Raw genomic sequence first — 16,181 nt, forward strand, 5'->3', positions numbered from 1 at the left:
GGAAAAGGAAAAGGAAGGCAGTCACGGAAAGTGAAGAAGAACCTCCACTATGGTGGACACCAGAGGAGGAGTACGTGTTGGTGGTGGCGTGGTGCGGTACTGTAGAGAGTTCAACCATAGGAAATGATATGTGAAAACTTGGGTTTTGGGAAGTCGTGCTCGGGAAATTCCACACACTTATGAAGAAACAGCCATATCGCAATATCAATATGCTTAGTAGCAAGTGGACTCCGATCACTAGTCGGTGCACCAAGTTTAATAGGATTTTCATGAGACTAGAATCGCAAAAGCAAAGTGGTGCAAATGATAGTAACATTCAAGTTTTGGTAAGTTTCTCTTTAAGTCCCTAATGTAAATTTCTTTCAAATTGGTCCCTTGGTTAGTATGTTGGGCGTACTCATTGGGTACACTTAGTGTACTAGCCACAGATATGGTCGCAGGACTTAACCACGTACGCTGGGCGTACGTGGAGTACGCATGGCGTACGTGAGTCTAGGGGTGAGCATTTAGACCGAACCGGACCGGACCGGCTCTTGGACCGGACCGGTTATGGAGAATATTGTGGACCGTGGACCGGACCGGATGAGTCGTGTCCGTGTCCGTGTCCGGGTCCGGGTCCAGGTCCGGGTTTTCCGGTTCTTGGACCCGTTTGGACCGATACAACTTTAATTGCATAGAGTACAAGTCGTTAAAATAAGTTTTTGGGTTTGATAGAACTCGTGAAAACGAATAAGTTATTGGGTTTGATACGATAGAACTTGTAAAAATGATTACATGTTCGTTTCATGCATAACTAATCTACATTGATGTTATAATATTATAACACAAAATTAATTTTCCAAATAAAAGCAACTAACATATAAATCAAGTTCACCAAGATCCCTTTTATATAATTTATCTGTCAAAGATACATAAAATTCATAATTATAGTCTAAAATAATAGTTAAAAAGTTGAAATATTTCAGCTTTGATAGCTCAAATTTGAAGGATTTTAACTCACAAAATATAATACCAAAATCAACAAAATTATAGTCTAAATTTATCTACAAACTGTAAACTAAATGTTGGAAAAAACCGCATGTCAATCCGACTTAAAACGAATGAGTTATGGTTGTTTAAAAACTTTCACAGATTACAAATTTTTAAAAATCTTGCTGAAAAGCTGAAAATTTTCAGCTTTGACAGCTCAACTTTGAAAGACTGTAACTCATTGAATATAATACCAAAATCAACAAAATTATAGTCTAAATTCATCTACAAACTGTAAATTAAACATTGGAAAAAACCCCCGTATCAATCCGACTTAAAACGACTGAGTTATGGTTGTTTAAAAATTTTCACAGATTACAAAATTTTAAAAACGTTGCTGAAAAGCTGAAAATTTTCAGCTTTGATAACTCAACTTTGAAAGACTGTAACTCATTGAATATAATACCAAAATCAACAAAATTATAGTCTAAATTCATCCACAAACTGTAAATTAAACGTTGGAAAAAACCGCGTGTCAATCCGACTTAAAACGAATGAGTTATGATTGTTTAAAGTTTACAATTTTTTTTAAAAAATCGGGTCCAACCGGTTCTAAACCCGGTAAAAACCGGACCGGACCGGGAAAAAAACCGGACGGGTTTTGATGGATTCCAAGAACCAAGAACCGGCCTGGGGGTCCAAAAAAAATGGTACGGTCCGGTCTGGTCCACCGGTCCAAATGTTAACCCCTACGTGAGTCTGAGACAAACCCTAGTTTTTAGGGTTTGCACCCTATTTAAGGACCTTAAGTCCCCTAAGCCCTTTACCTCTTCAGCCTCCATTTCCCTTATTGTGCTAATCTCGAACCCTAAGCCACCTTGAGTGCATTTATGAGCTTTCTTGAAAGTTTTTGGTGTTCTTTAGAGTCTTTGAAGAAGAAGGAAGCTTGGGAAGAAGCAAGAACGTGGGAAGAGCTTGTAGATACAAAATTTTGGCACCATTTCTGACCCATTGAAGGTATAAAGTTTAAACCTTATATCTAGGTTTAGATCTAGGTTTAGAGTAGAAAGTGGTATATTTTGGTCCCATGGTTTTGATTCTTGGAGTTGGGCAACTTCAGACCATAGGAGCTGTCCTTTTGAGTTCTTGGAGATGTTTTTAGTCATAAAAATCGGACATTGATGGTTAAGCCTCAACCATGCAAGTGTTAGGAGCCTTCCAAGTGTGCATATAGACTTGATTCATGTTTTGGGCCCCATCCTTGCATGCAAAAGCATAAAGTTTGCAACTTTATGGCTTAGGACGTTTTTAGGGGACTGGATCTAAGTTTTGAACGTTAGGCCTTAATGGATTAAGACATTGAAGTGAAGATGGGGTGGCAGACCAGTGCACCATGCGTACTCCAGTGTACGTTGCGCGTACTGGGCCATCGCCTCGACCCTTGGTCAACACCAGCGTACGTTAGACGTACAAGCCAAGTATGTCGCGGGTACACAATCAGTGGGCTTAGAATTTTTTTGGGCTCGTTTGGTGTTGGGATTTGGACTTGAGTATGTTGGGTCTCGGGCCCACCTGATTGTAGCAAGTCATTTTGGGCCTAAGGCCACGTTTGGGGTTCTTGGGCCATATTGGGCCTTAGAGGCCCTATAGTGGGCTTGGATGCCTTTTTGATCTTTTGTGAATTTGGGCCTTGGAGGAAGGGAGGCCCAATAAGGAAAAGGTGAAGGAGCCTTTTGTCTTAAGTCAAGGATTAGGGTTTTGGACTTTCGGTTAGAATGTGGCCTAATTTTTTATTAGGATTGTATGCTTGTATGATAGAGAGAGGAGTTCGCGAGTCATCCACTGAGTGCGATTTGATACCCACAGTTTGAGGTGAGTCTTCCTTCGCAGTATTCGTGGGTCGAAGGCACTAAGGCCGGCCCACTAGTTCATGTTATAGTGTGATGATTGTCTTTGTGATAACTGTCAGATATGCCTGTATTTGCTTGATGACTATGTGATTTCTGTTATGATATTATGTGGTAGTAATAGGGGTGAAATAGACCCGGTATCCGTTTAAAATAAACCGAAGGGGATTGCAAGCACCCATATATGCTTGATAGTATCCGGTTGAGATAAACCGAAGGGGTAGGAAAGCACCAATATATGTTTGGCAGTATCCGGTTAAAATAGATCGAATGGGTAGGCCAACACCCAGATATTCTTGGCAGTATGTTTGTTTAGTATGTGGTATTTTGGGGGAACTCACTAAGCTTTGTGCTTACAGTTTTCAGTTTCTGTTTCAGGTACTTCCAGTACGAAGGGGAAGGTCCTGGCCTCATTACACCGTATCACTCTATGTTTTTCCACACTTAGGTGCTGTTTGTTTTTTTTCTGAAAAACCACTTCTGACCACTTATTATTGCGCCGTGCAGCACACGCGCAACACTTGGCCCTTCGCAACTGTTTGTTTTTCAGAAGACTTCTGACTTAAAAATTGTTACGCGTGTGCTACGTGGCACAACACTTGACCATCTGCTTCAAACCTCTTCACACCTTACTTTAACTTATTGCAGCAGTCTGTAGGGGTTAAAAAACAAACAGACTTTTTATTACATGCTGCAGCCGTTTGGTATCTCTCTTCTGCTACAGAGGGTTGCAGGGGTGGTCCGCAGACTTCAGGTATTTTCGCTTCGAAAAAAAGACACCTTAATGATTTTGGGATTTGTACTCTGATAACATGTTACAATATAACTCTTTTGAATATTTTGGTATCTGTTTCTTATGAATTGAATGAATTTAAAAACAAAAATTTTATCTGTATTTTTGGGGATGTTACAATGATTTTGATGTGTACAAAGCTGAACGGGAACAATATCATGTCGAAATGGGGCACGCTTTCAAGTTTGAAAAAATATGGGAGATTGTCAGGCAAGATCCAAAATGGATGAAGGCTCTAACATCGTCGGAGGCACAATCACAGAGGTCTCACAATTCTAGTTCGTTTGACGTTTCCGACGCACGAACTAACTTTGACCTCAACGCCGACATCAAAGAAATCCCCCCCCCCACGCCGACCGATCGGGCACGACAAAGCGAAGCGCGCTCAACGTCACGCAGGCGAAATTGATAGAAGGGCATAAGAGTTGGCGTAAATGAAAGCAAAGTTCAACCAACACAATCTGATCGCCCAACAAAATGTTGATGTGCAACATGAGCACTTAGAGTTTTTTCGTAAGCAAGCGGAGAAAGATCAAATAGCAAAGGATTTAGCAATTATCGAGACTAGCGAAGAAAATATGAGACCACGAGAAGTACGAGTGCTCTGGAAGATGAATCAGAAAATCGAAAAGCAATATTTGGATGACTAGTTGATCGTTTTTTAGTTTTTAGGACAATGTTTTTATTTTTTATTTTTTATTTTTATTTTCTTGCGTTCAACGTTGTACTTTTTTTGTGTGTAATGTTATGGTTAATTTAGGATTTAATTAAATTGCATGTTTCATTTTTTTTTAAATAATCCAACATGATTAAAAAAAATAAATTGAAAAAAACAATAAAAAATAAATAAATTGAAAAAAGAAAAAAAATCGAAAAAAAAATGATGACATGGAAAGTTAAGGATGTTATAACTAGTTGTCCATTTTCTCCATTTGGTGTTAGACCACCCGGTATGTTTGTCACGAAATGGTTCGTGGTCTACGTGCCCATTAACCACAAATGTGAACACCATCCCATATGTTTGTGGTGGTTAGTGGTGAAGTATTTTCGTGCTCAATTGTGGTAGGGAACACAGACTATTACACCAAATCGATTTGTTTCTCTTCCTATTTCTCTCTGTCTCTCTCTACATTTTAATTGATTAAAAAATATACATTTTTTATTTTAATAATCAAAAAATAAGAGGGATATAATGGTGAGTATCCCAACCTTTTAGTGGTTGAATGTGGTGATGAGTTGGCACCCACCGCTATAGTGGTTAGTGGTGGGTAATAGGGATGAGAGTGGGTCTAAACCCGGACCGGTAGACCTGGACCCAAAAAAACCCGGGAACCGGTTAACGAGATTTTGTAGGATCGGAAACCGAACCGGTATATAGGAATTGATTCAGGTTCAGTTCCGGGTAAGGTACCGGGTAAAGTGGGTCTAGAACCGGAAAACCCGGGAAAACCAAACTTTTTTGGTAATTATTTAGTGGTTGAACTTTGAAAATTTTCAATTTTGATATCCCGGCTTTGGGGGACTGTAAGTCATTGAATATTAAACCAAAAATGACAAATTTATAGTCTAAAATCATGTACAAAATCTAAACTACACGTTGCAACAAACCTCATGATAATCCGACTGCAAACGAATTAGATATGCATGTTTTAAAATTTCACAGAATGTAAAAATAAAGCTGAAAAACAGAAATTTGCAGCTTTGATATCTCGACTTTGGGGGAAACTCTAAACTATAGTTTGGAAAAACTGTATGCTATTCTGACTTCAAAAGAATTAGATATGCATGTTTTAAAACTTTCACAAAATACAAAAAAAATGAAAAACATAAAATTTCCAGTTTTGATATCCTGATTTTGAGGGACTGTAAGTCACTAAATATGAACCCAAAAATGACAAAATTATAGTATAAAATCATGAACAAACTATACACTACATTCTGAAGAAAAAAAACTTCATGCCAATCGGACTTCAAACGAATGAGATAATTATGTTTTAAACTTTTCACATAAACTGGTTCCGACCCCTAAAACCGGTTCCAGGTCCAGTTCTCAAACCCGGTTTACCCAGACCCGAAGGAACCGAAACTCGGATCACCCGAAACCCGAATAAAGACATTCCTTAAACCCGGAACCGGAACCGTTTCTACATATTCCGGTTGTAACGGTTCCGGTTCCGGTTCTAAATCTCATCCCTAGTGGGTATAACAGATGACCTTATAACAACATTTTGAAATGACATGTGAGGTGACACCTTTTAGATGTTATAACTAGTTGCACACACCTACTAGTCTAAAGTCTAAAGATTTATGGCGTTTCGTTTCCTCACACCCTTTAAAAACCCAACCACTTTCACTTATCTTCCATCTTTACATCCGGCTACCAAGTACACCTCTCCCACTGTTACATATCATACAACAACACTCCCCTCCAACCATCGCCTCCTCTACTCTGCATCCACCACCGCCTTTCTTCACCACGTGTGCAACCCCATTAACTTGACCACCAACGCACCATCAGATTACCACTGGACCAATAGAGCATAATTTATGATCATATTTATAACCACCCGACCCATCGTTTCCCATCTCCCCCCTCCCCTTTAAAATACCATCTTCCATTCTCCTTATCTCTATTCATATGTCTACCCTTTCTCTATTCTATATGAACGGAGTCAATCTCCACCACCATCCCTCACTATATTAGTCTCCATAGCTTTGAATTTCCAAAAATTGTTGCTCTCTTTTACCTTTCTCTATTGCTACAATTTGTCTACCCACCGCCAATCATACATAAACACCCCTTCTACCCCCTCTCTTCGAAATGATTCAAATCTTCATTAACATTGCACAACAGGGATATAAAAATTTTGCTTTCTGAATTTTTTTGTTATTTTTTGTATTATAGTAGGGTAACCGATAGGAAGAGAGAAAAAGGGTTGTTTGGCTGGAATTTTTTACTACATTGCAAAAGAGAAAGAAGAAAGACTTCATGGCTAGCCTTTCTCAAATGCTTAGAAAAGTGCCAAGATACTTCGAACCTTTTAAAAACCCTTTACAATTTTCTCTTTTCTCTCATGTGTTGTATACAATGTTTTAAAACCCGGGTCGACCCACACGGTTCAACCGGTTGGATCGTGACCCGGGGTAGAAGGCGGGTCAATTGAGAATGGTTTTTTGTAAAAATACGGACCGGATCGAACCGGTCGGGTTTACCCTAAACCGCGGACGAACCGTGTATTTCGAACCAATTAAAACCAGATTAGACCGTTTTAATAGGGCTTTGGATAGTTAAGTTGGATACAGTCGAGTAGCGAACGCCAAAAACAACTTCGGTTCTTCTCCAGGAAAAAAAGCAACGAGGTGAAGAAATCAGCGACATCAGCGACTGTGACTTCTCCTATCGAATGTGAGTTTTTCTTCTCCCGTTCTCCGATCGATTAATATACTTTCTTTTAGACTTCTCCTATCGACAATCGGTTCTTCCTGTTTCATCTTTTTCTTTTCCGATTTCATCTTTTGAAATATGTTTTCTTTTCTTCTCCAATCGTCTGTGAAATCAGTTTCATCATGGTCTAAAATCAATGTTTCAAGGTTTTGACTGTGAAATCAGTTTCTTTTTTACTATCGCCTCTGATTAGCTTTTCTTATGAAACTTGTTTTCTTTTGAAACAGGTGACATGTTTGGTTAGTTTACAGATTATTTATTGTTAATTGATCATTGTTTCAAGGTTTTGATTGTGTAGATTATGTAATTAGGATCCAATTGACATATGTTTATTGATTATAACTTTACTTTTCAATGCAGTTAAATATGGAATCAAGGGAAGAAGAACCATTACAAGCACAATCTCAATCTCAATCCCATTGTTCGGTTCAATCAAATGTACGAACAAAGACAGATATAACATGGGAACATGTAACTCAAGTCGTTAATGAGAAGGGGAAAAAGGCATGGATATGTAATTTTTGTCAAAAAGTTATAGGTGGTGGGGGAATAAACAGGGTTAAGAAACATCTTGCTGGTATTAAAGGTGAGGTGGTATCATGCCCAAAAGTTAGTTTAGAAGTGCGTTTTACTATGCAAGGGAAATTGAAAGAGACTGCCAAAAAAGAAAAATGTACCACTAGTGTTGCTATCTTCAATGACGATGAAGAGATGGAGGAAGCAGAAATGTCAACGATGAAAAAGGGAAAAAGGAAATCTACTTCAAACTTGCATCCATATTTTACGAAAGGTATAAATGATCCTTCCCAACCCACTATCAAATCTGCAATGCAAAGTAAGGCAAAAATACATGATGTGGATTTAGCTATTGCTATGTGGTTTTATGATGCATGTATACCTATGAATGCTTGCAACTCTCCTTTTTTTCAACTTATGGTAGATAAAGTAGCAGGTATTGGTTATGGGTACAAGGCACCTAATTATCATTCTCTGAGGGTTAATTTATTGATAGGTGCAAAAAAGTCAGTTTCATTGTTAATTGATTCGTTTAGAAGTCAATGGTTTGATACTGGTTGCACAATTATGAGTGATGGGTGGAGGGATATTTCGCAACGACATTTGATTAATTTCTTGGTTTATTGTCCGAAAGGGATATCATTTCTTAAATCTGTTGATGCATCTGATATAGAGAGCAATGCTACAAATTTGTGTAATTTGTTTGTTGAGATTGTTGAAATGGTAGGAGAAAAAAATGTGGTTCAAATGGTAATTGATAATGCTGCTAATTACAAGCTTGCTGGTAGTAAGTTATGTGAAAGATATCCTTCTATTACTTGGTCTCCATGTGCAGGCGTGCAGCGCATTGTCTTAATCTTGTATTAAAGGATCTTTCAGAATTGGATAATGTGAAAAGTTTGGTCAATCTTGCATCAAGGGTTACTGTTTTCGTTTATAATCTTATGTGGCCCTTGAATTGGTTAAGAAAAAGACTCGGTTGGAAAGAAATCATTCGTCCAGGTGCTACTCGGTTTGGTACCGTGTTCATTGCATTGCAAAGTTTGTATGACCATAAAGCAGATTTACAAGCAATGGTCATGTCTAATGAGTTTAAGAAGATGTTGAAAGTGGGAAATGCGGTTGAATGTAAACAGATTGTCTTGAATGAAATCTTTTGGAAGAATTGTTTGATTACAGTGAAAGTAATGACTCCTTTGTTAAAGCTTTTGTGGTTGTGTGATTCGGATGAAAAACCTGCAATTGGTTATGTTTACGAGGGAATGCGTCGGGCAAGGAGAGGTATTAAGGAATTATTTAAGAAGAAGAAGGAATTATACAGGCCTTACACTAACATAATTGATAGTTGGGATAGGATGTTAAGAAAAAGTATTTATTGTGCGACTTAGTGGTTGAATCCCGTTTTTCAATATGATCATGCAAATCTTTGTAAGAAGAATGAGGTGTTTCAAGGCGTTCTTGAAATGGTTGAGAAGACTTTTAAAGGTGATGACGTTTTAAATATACATTGAATTTAGGCAGGATTCGTGATGCTAAAGGTACCTTTGGTAGATCTAGTGTCGTTGCTTCTCGTAGTCATACTCATCCAGGTATGATTTAAATTTAATGTGTTATTATTATATATAAAATACTGTATTTTCTAATATATTTTTTTGCTAACTATATCTTTTGAAGATGAGTGGTGGAAGTTATTTGGCGGATATATTCCGGTTTTGAAAAAGTTTGCTATTAGAATATTAAGTCAAACCGCATCTTCTTCCGGTTGCGAACGTAATTGGAGTGTATTTGAAAGGATTCACACGAAACGGAGGAATAGGTTGGAACATCAAAGGCTAAATGATATTGTATTTGTTCATTACAACTTGCGTTTACAAAATAGGTATGGTATCTTGCTAAGATATACTATGCTATAAAATGACCAAGTTATATTTGAGATTTTTGTGAATGTTTTTGTAGATTGAAGGTTGATATGAGTAGGGTTGTAAACGAACTGAACGGATAGCGAACTATTCGTGAACCGTTCGGCGGGAAGTTTGTTTATGTTCGTTTATTTAATAAACGAACGAACATGAACACACATTATCGTTCGTTTAGTTAAACGAACGAACATGAACAATGATCTCGTTCGTTCAATTATGTTCGTGAACGTTCGTTTATGTTGTTCGTTTACTGTCGTTTATATTTGTTCATATAAGTTCATTTTATGTTCACATATGCTTAATTGTGTTTGATTATATTAGTGTACTAGTTGTGAGACCCATGTGTTATATGGGTTAATTTAAAAAAAAAGTTAAATATAAAAGTCTAAATATTTAAGAAATTTGAATTTATAAAAAAAAATAAGAAAAATAATGAATTATTATAATGGAAATGTTTTTTATCTTTTAAATTTAAACAAATAATCTCCTCTAATAAATGGAGGTTTTTTTGCCATATGTCATACTCTCATTCATTTTGCCAAATGTCGTTTTGTGGTTATTTTGAATTAATTTATTTTTCACATGTCATTTTATGGGTTTTTCTATTTTAATAAATTCCACATAATACTTTAATGTAATAATTGCAATAAATAGATATCAATTTCATTAATGAACTTACCTTTTAATTTTAAAATTTCCAAAATTAAAGTTTATTAGTTTCTATTGGAAATTTTAAAATTAAAAGGTAAGTTTGTTAATGAAATTGATATCTATTTATTGCAATTATTACATTAAAGTATTATGTGGAATTTATTAAAATAGAAAAACTCATAAAATGACATGTGGAAAATAAATTAATTCAAAATAACCACAAAACGACATTTGACAAATCGATTGAGAGTGTGACATGTGGCAAAAAAACATCAATTTATTAGAGGAGATTATATATTCATTTATGTTCATATATCTTCAATTATGTTTTTTTTTATCTTTGTTCATTTATGTTCGTTTAACATGTTCACGAACATAAACGAACGAACATGAACAAGAAAACTCGTTCGTTTATTCGTTCGTATTCATTTATTTGTTCGGTTAACATAAATGAACAAACATGAACAAGCCTCGTTCATGTTCGTTCAGTTCGTTTACAGCCCTAGATATGAGGTCTTACGATCCTGTTGACTATGAAAATATTGATAAGACAGGATTTTGGGTGGTTGAAGAAGAGCGGGATGGAGAACTTAATTATGATGATTTGGAAAATATGCTTGATGAGCAAGAGCATGAACCGGCTTCTGAATCACAAGGTGACCATGTTGATCATGAAGTTCATAGTGAATTTCAGTTACTAAGTGACCGCGAGATCGATGTTTATAATACTCCAATTTCTCAAGATCCATGATGTGGTTTGGTCGTGGCGTGTTTGGATCCGTCTACAACTATGTTTTCTTTTGTTATTTATACTCTATGTGGTTGTCTGTTGTGTTTAGATTGATCTATAACATGTTTTGATATGTTTTTTAATGTTTAAACTTTGTGGACATCAAATTATTGGTTTTATATGTCTATGCAGATGCAGGAAAGTAAAAATATATGAAAATAGAAAAAGACCATAAACCGGGTTGACCCGGCGGTTCAACCGGTTGGTTGACCCGTGAACCGGTCATCACACCGGGTCAACTAAAAACCCGGGTTTTAAAACATTGGTTGTATATTTTTATATTTTATCAGTTGTGATTCACTCAGTCCTGTTTTTTTTTAATAGATAAGTTTGATTTTTCTTCTTATAACTCTGATCTTTGGGTCACTGTTTTGTTATATGTTACTGTAAATATGACCTCTCGGTAAAAAATATTGGCATCTCATCTTTGCTTCATAATGGGAAATTCATTTTTTTCCTAGAAACACTTTTATCTTATAGAAACTCATCTTTTCTTGCAAGTATTATGCCTTCGAAATTGTAACTGTGTGCACTTAGCATTGTGATTGTTTTGAAGTGTAAGTATTTCTTTTGGAAAATTGGTGGTCAAGCAACATCGTGAGAGTTATTTAATTAAACTTGATGCCCATTTATGTTTGAAATGCCAAAGAGAACCTAACTTTTCATACACTCTTACAATTTCATATGGTTATAAATTTCTATTTAATGCACCTTACTTTCACATACTAGCTTTGACTTCTCTTATGGGTCAAAATGGACATAAAGGGTATAAGTGTCAACATCAGGAAAAATGTATAAGAGAAATGATTTATTCGGGTAAACCTCTCATATATGTATTATGTAATATTTTTGTAAGGTTTGTGTAGGATTTAAATAAGCTTCCATATGCATTTGTAAAGCCCATTGAAGCGTATAAATCCAGTGAAGTGTGAATGTGGCTGCAAAAGTACTTGGATTATAGAAAAGCAAATGAAATAGAGAGGTCATAAGGGTATGTAAATGTCTGGTTACGAAATATCTATAATCATAAGCCAAAGTGGATTAATGCTTTCTTTTCTTGGTTATAAAGAATACAATGATCATTCGATTAGTTGGTGATGTATCTTTTCATTTTTTATTATGTTGCTCATATGAATTTTTTTGCTTCTACTTAAGTTGGTTCATTCAATGGATAGTCTGATTGGCTCGGCTTGGGGTTGTTACTTCAAAGTTCTCTCATTCACATCTGACATCCCCTCTTGGGGTTGTTATTTTCACATCCCCTCTTAATATGATATCTTCATTTGAAATAAAAAGGTAAAACACAATATAAACAATTTTAACACAAACATAATTTAATGAATTTTGCAAATATAAATATATGATAGGTTTGACTTTATGTATTTACACTATATGTTTTTCCGGATCACATTTTAGGATGAATATATCTTAGCATCTTACTGTAAATGACAAAAATAAGAATATATTCTGAAAACCATTACGAGCAAAGCTTCACCACTCTTTTCTGGAAACGAAGAATCAAACAAATTGGGAATTTTTTAAAGCATTATTAGTTCAAATAAATAAAATTCTAGACTCAACAAAATAATATACGATCATTCCTAATTTTGGATTGCTGGACACTCTCAGAATTTATTAATATATTAAAAAAAATCATTTTCCGTCCACCTATAAGCATGAAAAATATTGTATATATTTTATTAACATTTAATATTAAGATATAAGATGATGTATATCACTCTTCATTTCTGTCGATTTTTCTCCCAAAATTTATCTTCATGTACTCAATTTCATTTTATGTAAATCAGTACAAGTAATGTTATTTTGATTTAAAGATAATGTTGTGTTTTTTATTGGTTGACAGCTAAGAAGAAGCCTTCGTATTTTAAGTAAACTTGAGCTCCACATTCACATACTTTCTTATCAGCAAAACATTTCATGTTTTTTAAAAGATAAACTATTATATAAAACCACAAGCTGACGGTGTGCCTCCTAAGAGGCAAGTAGAGTTTCGGATCGATCTCATCCTTGGTGCGGTGCCAATTGTCAAGGCACCTCTTGAGATACATGAGTTATCCTCTCAGCTTCAGGAGCTGTTAGGAAAGGAGTTTATTCGACCGAGTAGTTATCCGTGGGGAGCACCGATTCTTTTTGTCAAGAAGAATGATGGTTCACACCGGATGTGTATTGATTACCGGGAACTGAACAAGTTGACGGTGAAGAACTGTTATCCATTGTCGAGGATCGATGATCTCCTTGATCAGTTGCAGGGGGCATCTTTGTTTTTCAAGATTGATCTGAGGTCTGGCTACCATCAAATGAGAGTGCGAGAGGAGGATATTCAGAAGACGGTCTTTCGAACTCGTTACCGGCATTACGAGTTTGTGGTGATGCTGTCATACTCTCAGCCGCCGGCAGAAATGCCGAGGTGCGCAACGTAAATCAATAATCACAGTTATTGACATATATTGAACAGTACAAATATAATCTTCTATTATTACCACAATAGAAATTACATTGACAATGAGTATTGCTAAATCGTGACACACGCCTAACAATCCAACGTTTACAAAGGTATAATAAAATAACGAAGAGTCTTCTGAACGAACACTTCCAACCTGTTAAATAACCTCAGAATACATGCATTAACATATGTCAACAAAATTGTTGGTGAGTTCTACAGGTTCTGACACAAGGTACTTTTATAATCAAAAGTGTTTGTAAAGTTTATCTGGTGATCCAGCTTTTATAAATACGTATCTTTCTATCAAAAGTATAAAAATAAATGAGTTTTAAAAGTGTATTTGTATTCATTTAAAAATATCATTTGCTCAAATCCAAAGATGCGCCATTTGTTGAATATAGAAGTAAATCAAACTTGTAACAAATTTTTACGGTTCTCATGACCAAAATGCATTTTATATAAGGATTTTGAATACTAATTTATATAAAAGAAAGTCATATCACTCCTTGTGTAAACAATAAATAGCCAAATTTACCCTTGAAACCTTGTACATGCATTCGTATAGTTCGTATGTAAAACTCATAAGTTTCAAATTTATAAACTTTGTAAATTAGTATCTTACTTAATTTGGAAACCGACTCTTAGCCAGTGCGGCAAACTCCTCCCACATAAATATTATGTTTTCGTACAAAAACAAAAGGATTTATATAAATAACTTACTAATTGTAAGTTAGTAAACCTCGTTTAGTCGTGTCATGATATTAATTTAGTATTATATGACTTAATTTCTGGTATTGACACTTATCGTTTTGAGTCACAAGCTATCCCATTACATACAGTCTCTTTCAACTAGTATAAGTGGACAAAATCTCCGTATATATCCTATTTCAATCCTATACGGTAATAACAATACATTCGGGGTCTAAGATGAGGTCATAACCGAACTGTGACGAACGCCTCTGCACCAACACTGGAAGGTTGTGTTGAAAGCCCACACCACGTATTTGATGACGTGATGAAAAAAATTAGTGAAGGAAATGCCAACGCCCAAGCTCGACTAAGCAGCCTATGATTGTAGCTAGCAATCGGTGGCGGGATGTCAACCCATATAAGTATGTGATCCTGAACTTATACTCGACATTTCTCGTTCCATATGAATTAACGGTTATGACACAAAGGACTTTCTTCTAAGATGTACAGTCTTAGTGTGGTTACAAACGTAGCCCATGCAGCTTAGGAAGTGATCCTAACTCATAAAGCTTTTAGAAACAAACGTAGCTCATTTAGAACGCCCCGTGGGTATGATGGATCCTAACAATATGTCTAGGCATCCTAAACTTCTCGTTATAAGGTTTTTGAATACTTATACTTTTGTTGTTTAGGAATAATATTTGATCGAAGTCTTTTAGTGTTTGAGGTTCGTCAGACTTAACATCTTTCCAAATCTTATTATCTGTCGTGCCGAAATTTGGACAACATAACGGTTGTTTTGAAAATATTTTCCAGGTGAAACCAACAATTCTTATAATATTTATAATTTACGTGATTAAAACAATATAATATGTTCCAATAACGACTCTTAAGTTCTGAAGTAGATCATGTTATTTATCGCAATAAAATCCATAACTTAGTAGAATCAGTTATATTTTTATATTTAATATAAAAATATATTAATAAATTTTACATTCATTTTTACATAACTTATATATATTAAAAGTTAATTTTCAACAATTTAAACTATTAATTATATATTTTCATAATATTGGTCTTTCCATCAAATATGATAGTATACTTTCGTTTTATACTCGAATAATATTTTTGGTCGTTTGTATATCTTTTCATACTTCCAGTCGATGCTTTAACTCATACAAAATCTTGTGATTGTTAATATTATTAATTAATATATCACAACCAAGGATAATTATGTCATTTATAGCATTCTACTTTAACTTATATGATTATACAATTTAGATTACTAATTCATAAACTTTCGACCAATAATAAAGTATGATGCTATTTTGTGTATAAAGTATGAAATTATCAAAACTTTACTAGACACACATGTAAAACAGTAAAAGATGGGTCGTAGAAACTCACTTTCGTAGCATGATCTCGATCCAGGTTCGTTTTGGTGACGCTTCACGTGAGAAACCGCATCATGACGTCTCTTTAAGTTAAAACAAGGTCTGGGACTATTTTTAGTAATATTTTAACTAAAGAGACTTGTTTTGAAATATTTCACATTTAAAAAGTGTTGTTTTGTACTTTATCTAGCACAAGGATTGTTTTTGTGATAAATTATATCCAAAAAGGAAGAATTTTGATTTTTTTAGAACAATGTAGGGACCATTTTTGAAAAGACTTAATCAATGGGACATGTTTTGAAATAATTTAAGTCAAGGGGGCTCATTTCAATTTAAAACAATTACTGCAGGGATTGGTTTTGACAAAACCACTAAAGATACAAAAGGGACGATGAGGGCTTCATTTTCTTCAATTGATCGGGAAGAAAACGCAGTCGAAGGAGGAAAGAAAAAGGGGAAACTGGTTTGGTCCAACACACAAACAATTCGATAAGGGTCGTCATCGTCGTATCTTCAGCTGATCAGGAATGAAAAGAACACGAAGGCAGTCGATGGGGAGCTCCGGTGTGGCTGAGAGATCGTGAGGTTGGGCAGGCATCGACCTCCGGCGACCCGCGTGGGTTCAATCTTCGTCTGATCGGGA

General features: G+C 35.5%; 1 protein-coding gene across 1 annotated transcript; it reads left to right on the top strand.

Annotated features, from left to right (window-relative positions):
* The first annotated feature begins 4,103 nt into the window (after positions 1-4,103).
* Positions 4,104-9,598, top strand: LOC145130197 (uncharacterized). The gene is made up of 8 exons (XM_079065036.1): positions 4,104-4,262; positions 7,342-7,353; positions 7,475-8,421; positions 8,466-8,998; positions 9,148-9,219; positions 9,305-9,400; positions 9,510-9,514; positions 9,587-9,598. Exons 1-8 carry the CDS (start codon positions 4,104-4,106, stop codon positions 9,596-9,598), a joined length of 1,836 nt encoding a protein of 611 aa, XP_078921162.1.
* Positions 9,599-16,181: the final 6,583 nt, after the last annotated feature.

Source organism: Lactuca virosa, chromosome 8 (assembly GCF_052849685.1).
Source record: "Lactuca virosa cultivar CGN04683 chromosome 8, Lactuca_virosa_CGN04683_v6, whole genome shotgun sequence".
In the NCBI taxonomy this organism is placed as follows: Eukaryota; Viridiplantae; Streptophyta; class Magnoliopsida; order Asterales; family Asteraceae; genus Lactuca; species Lactuca virosa.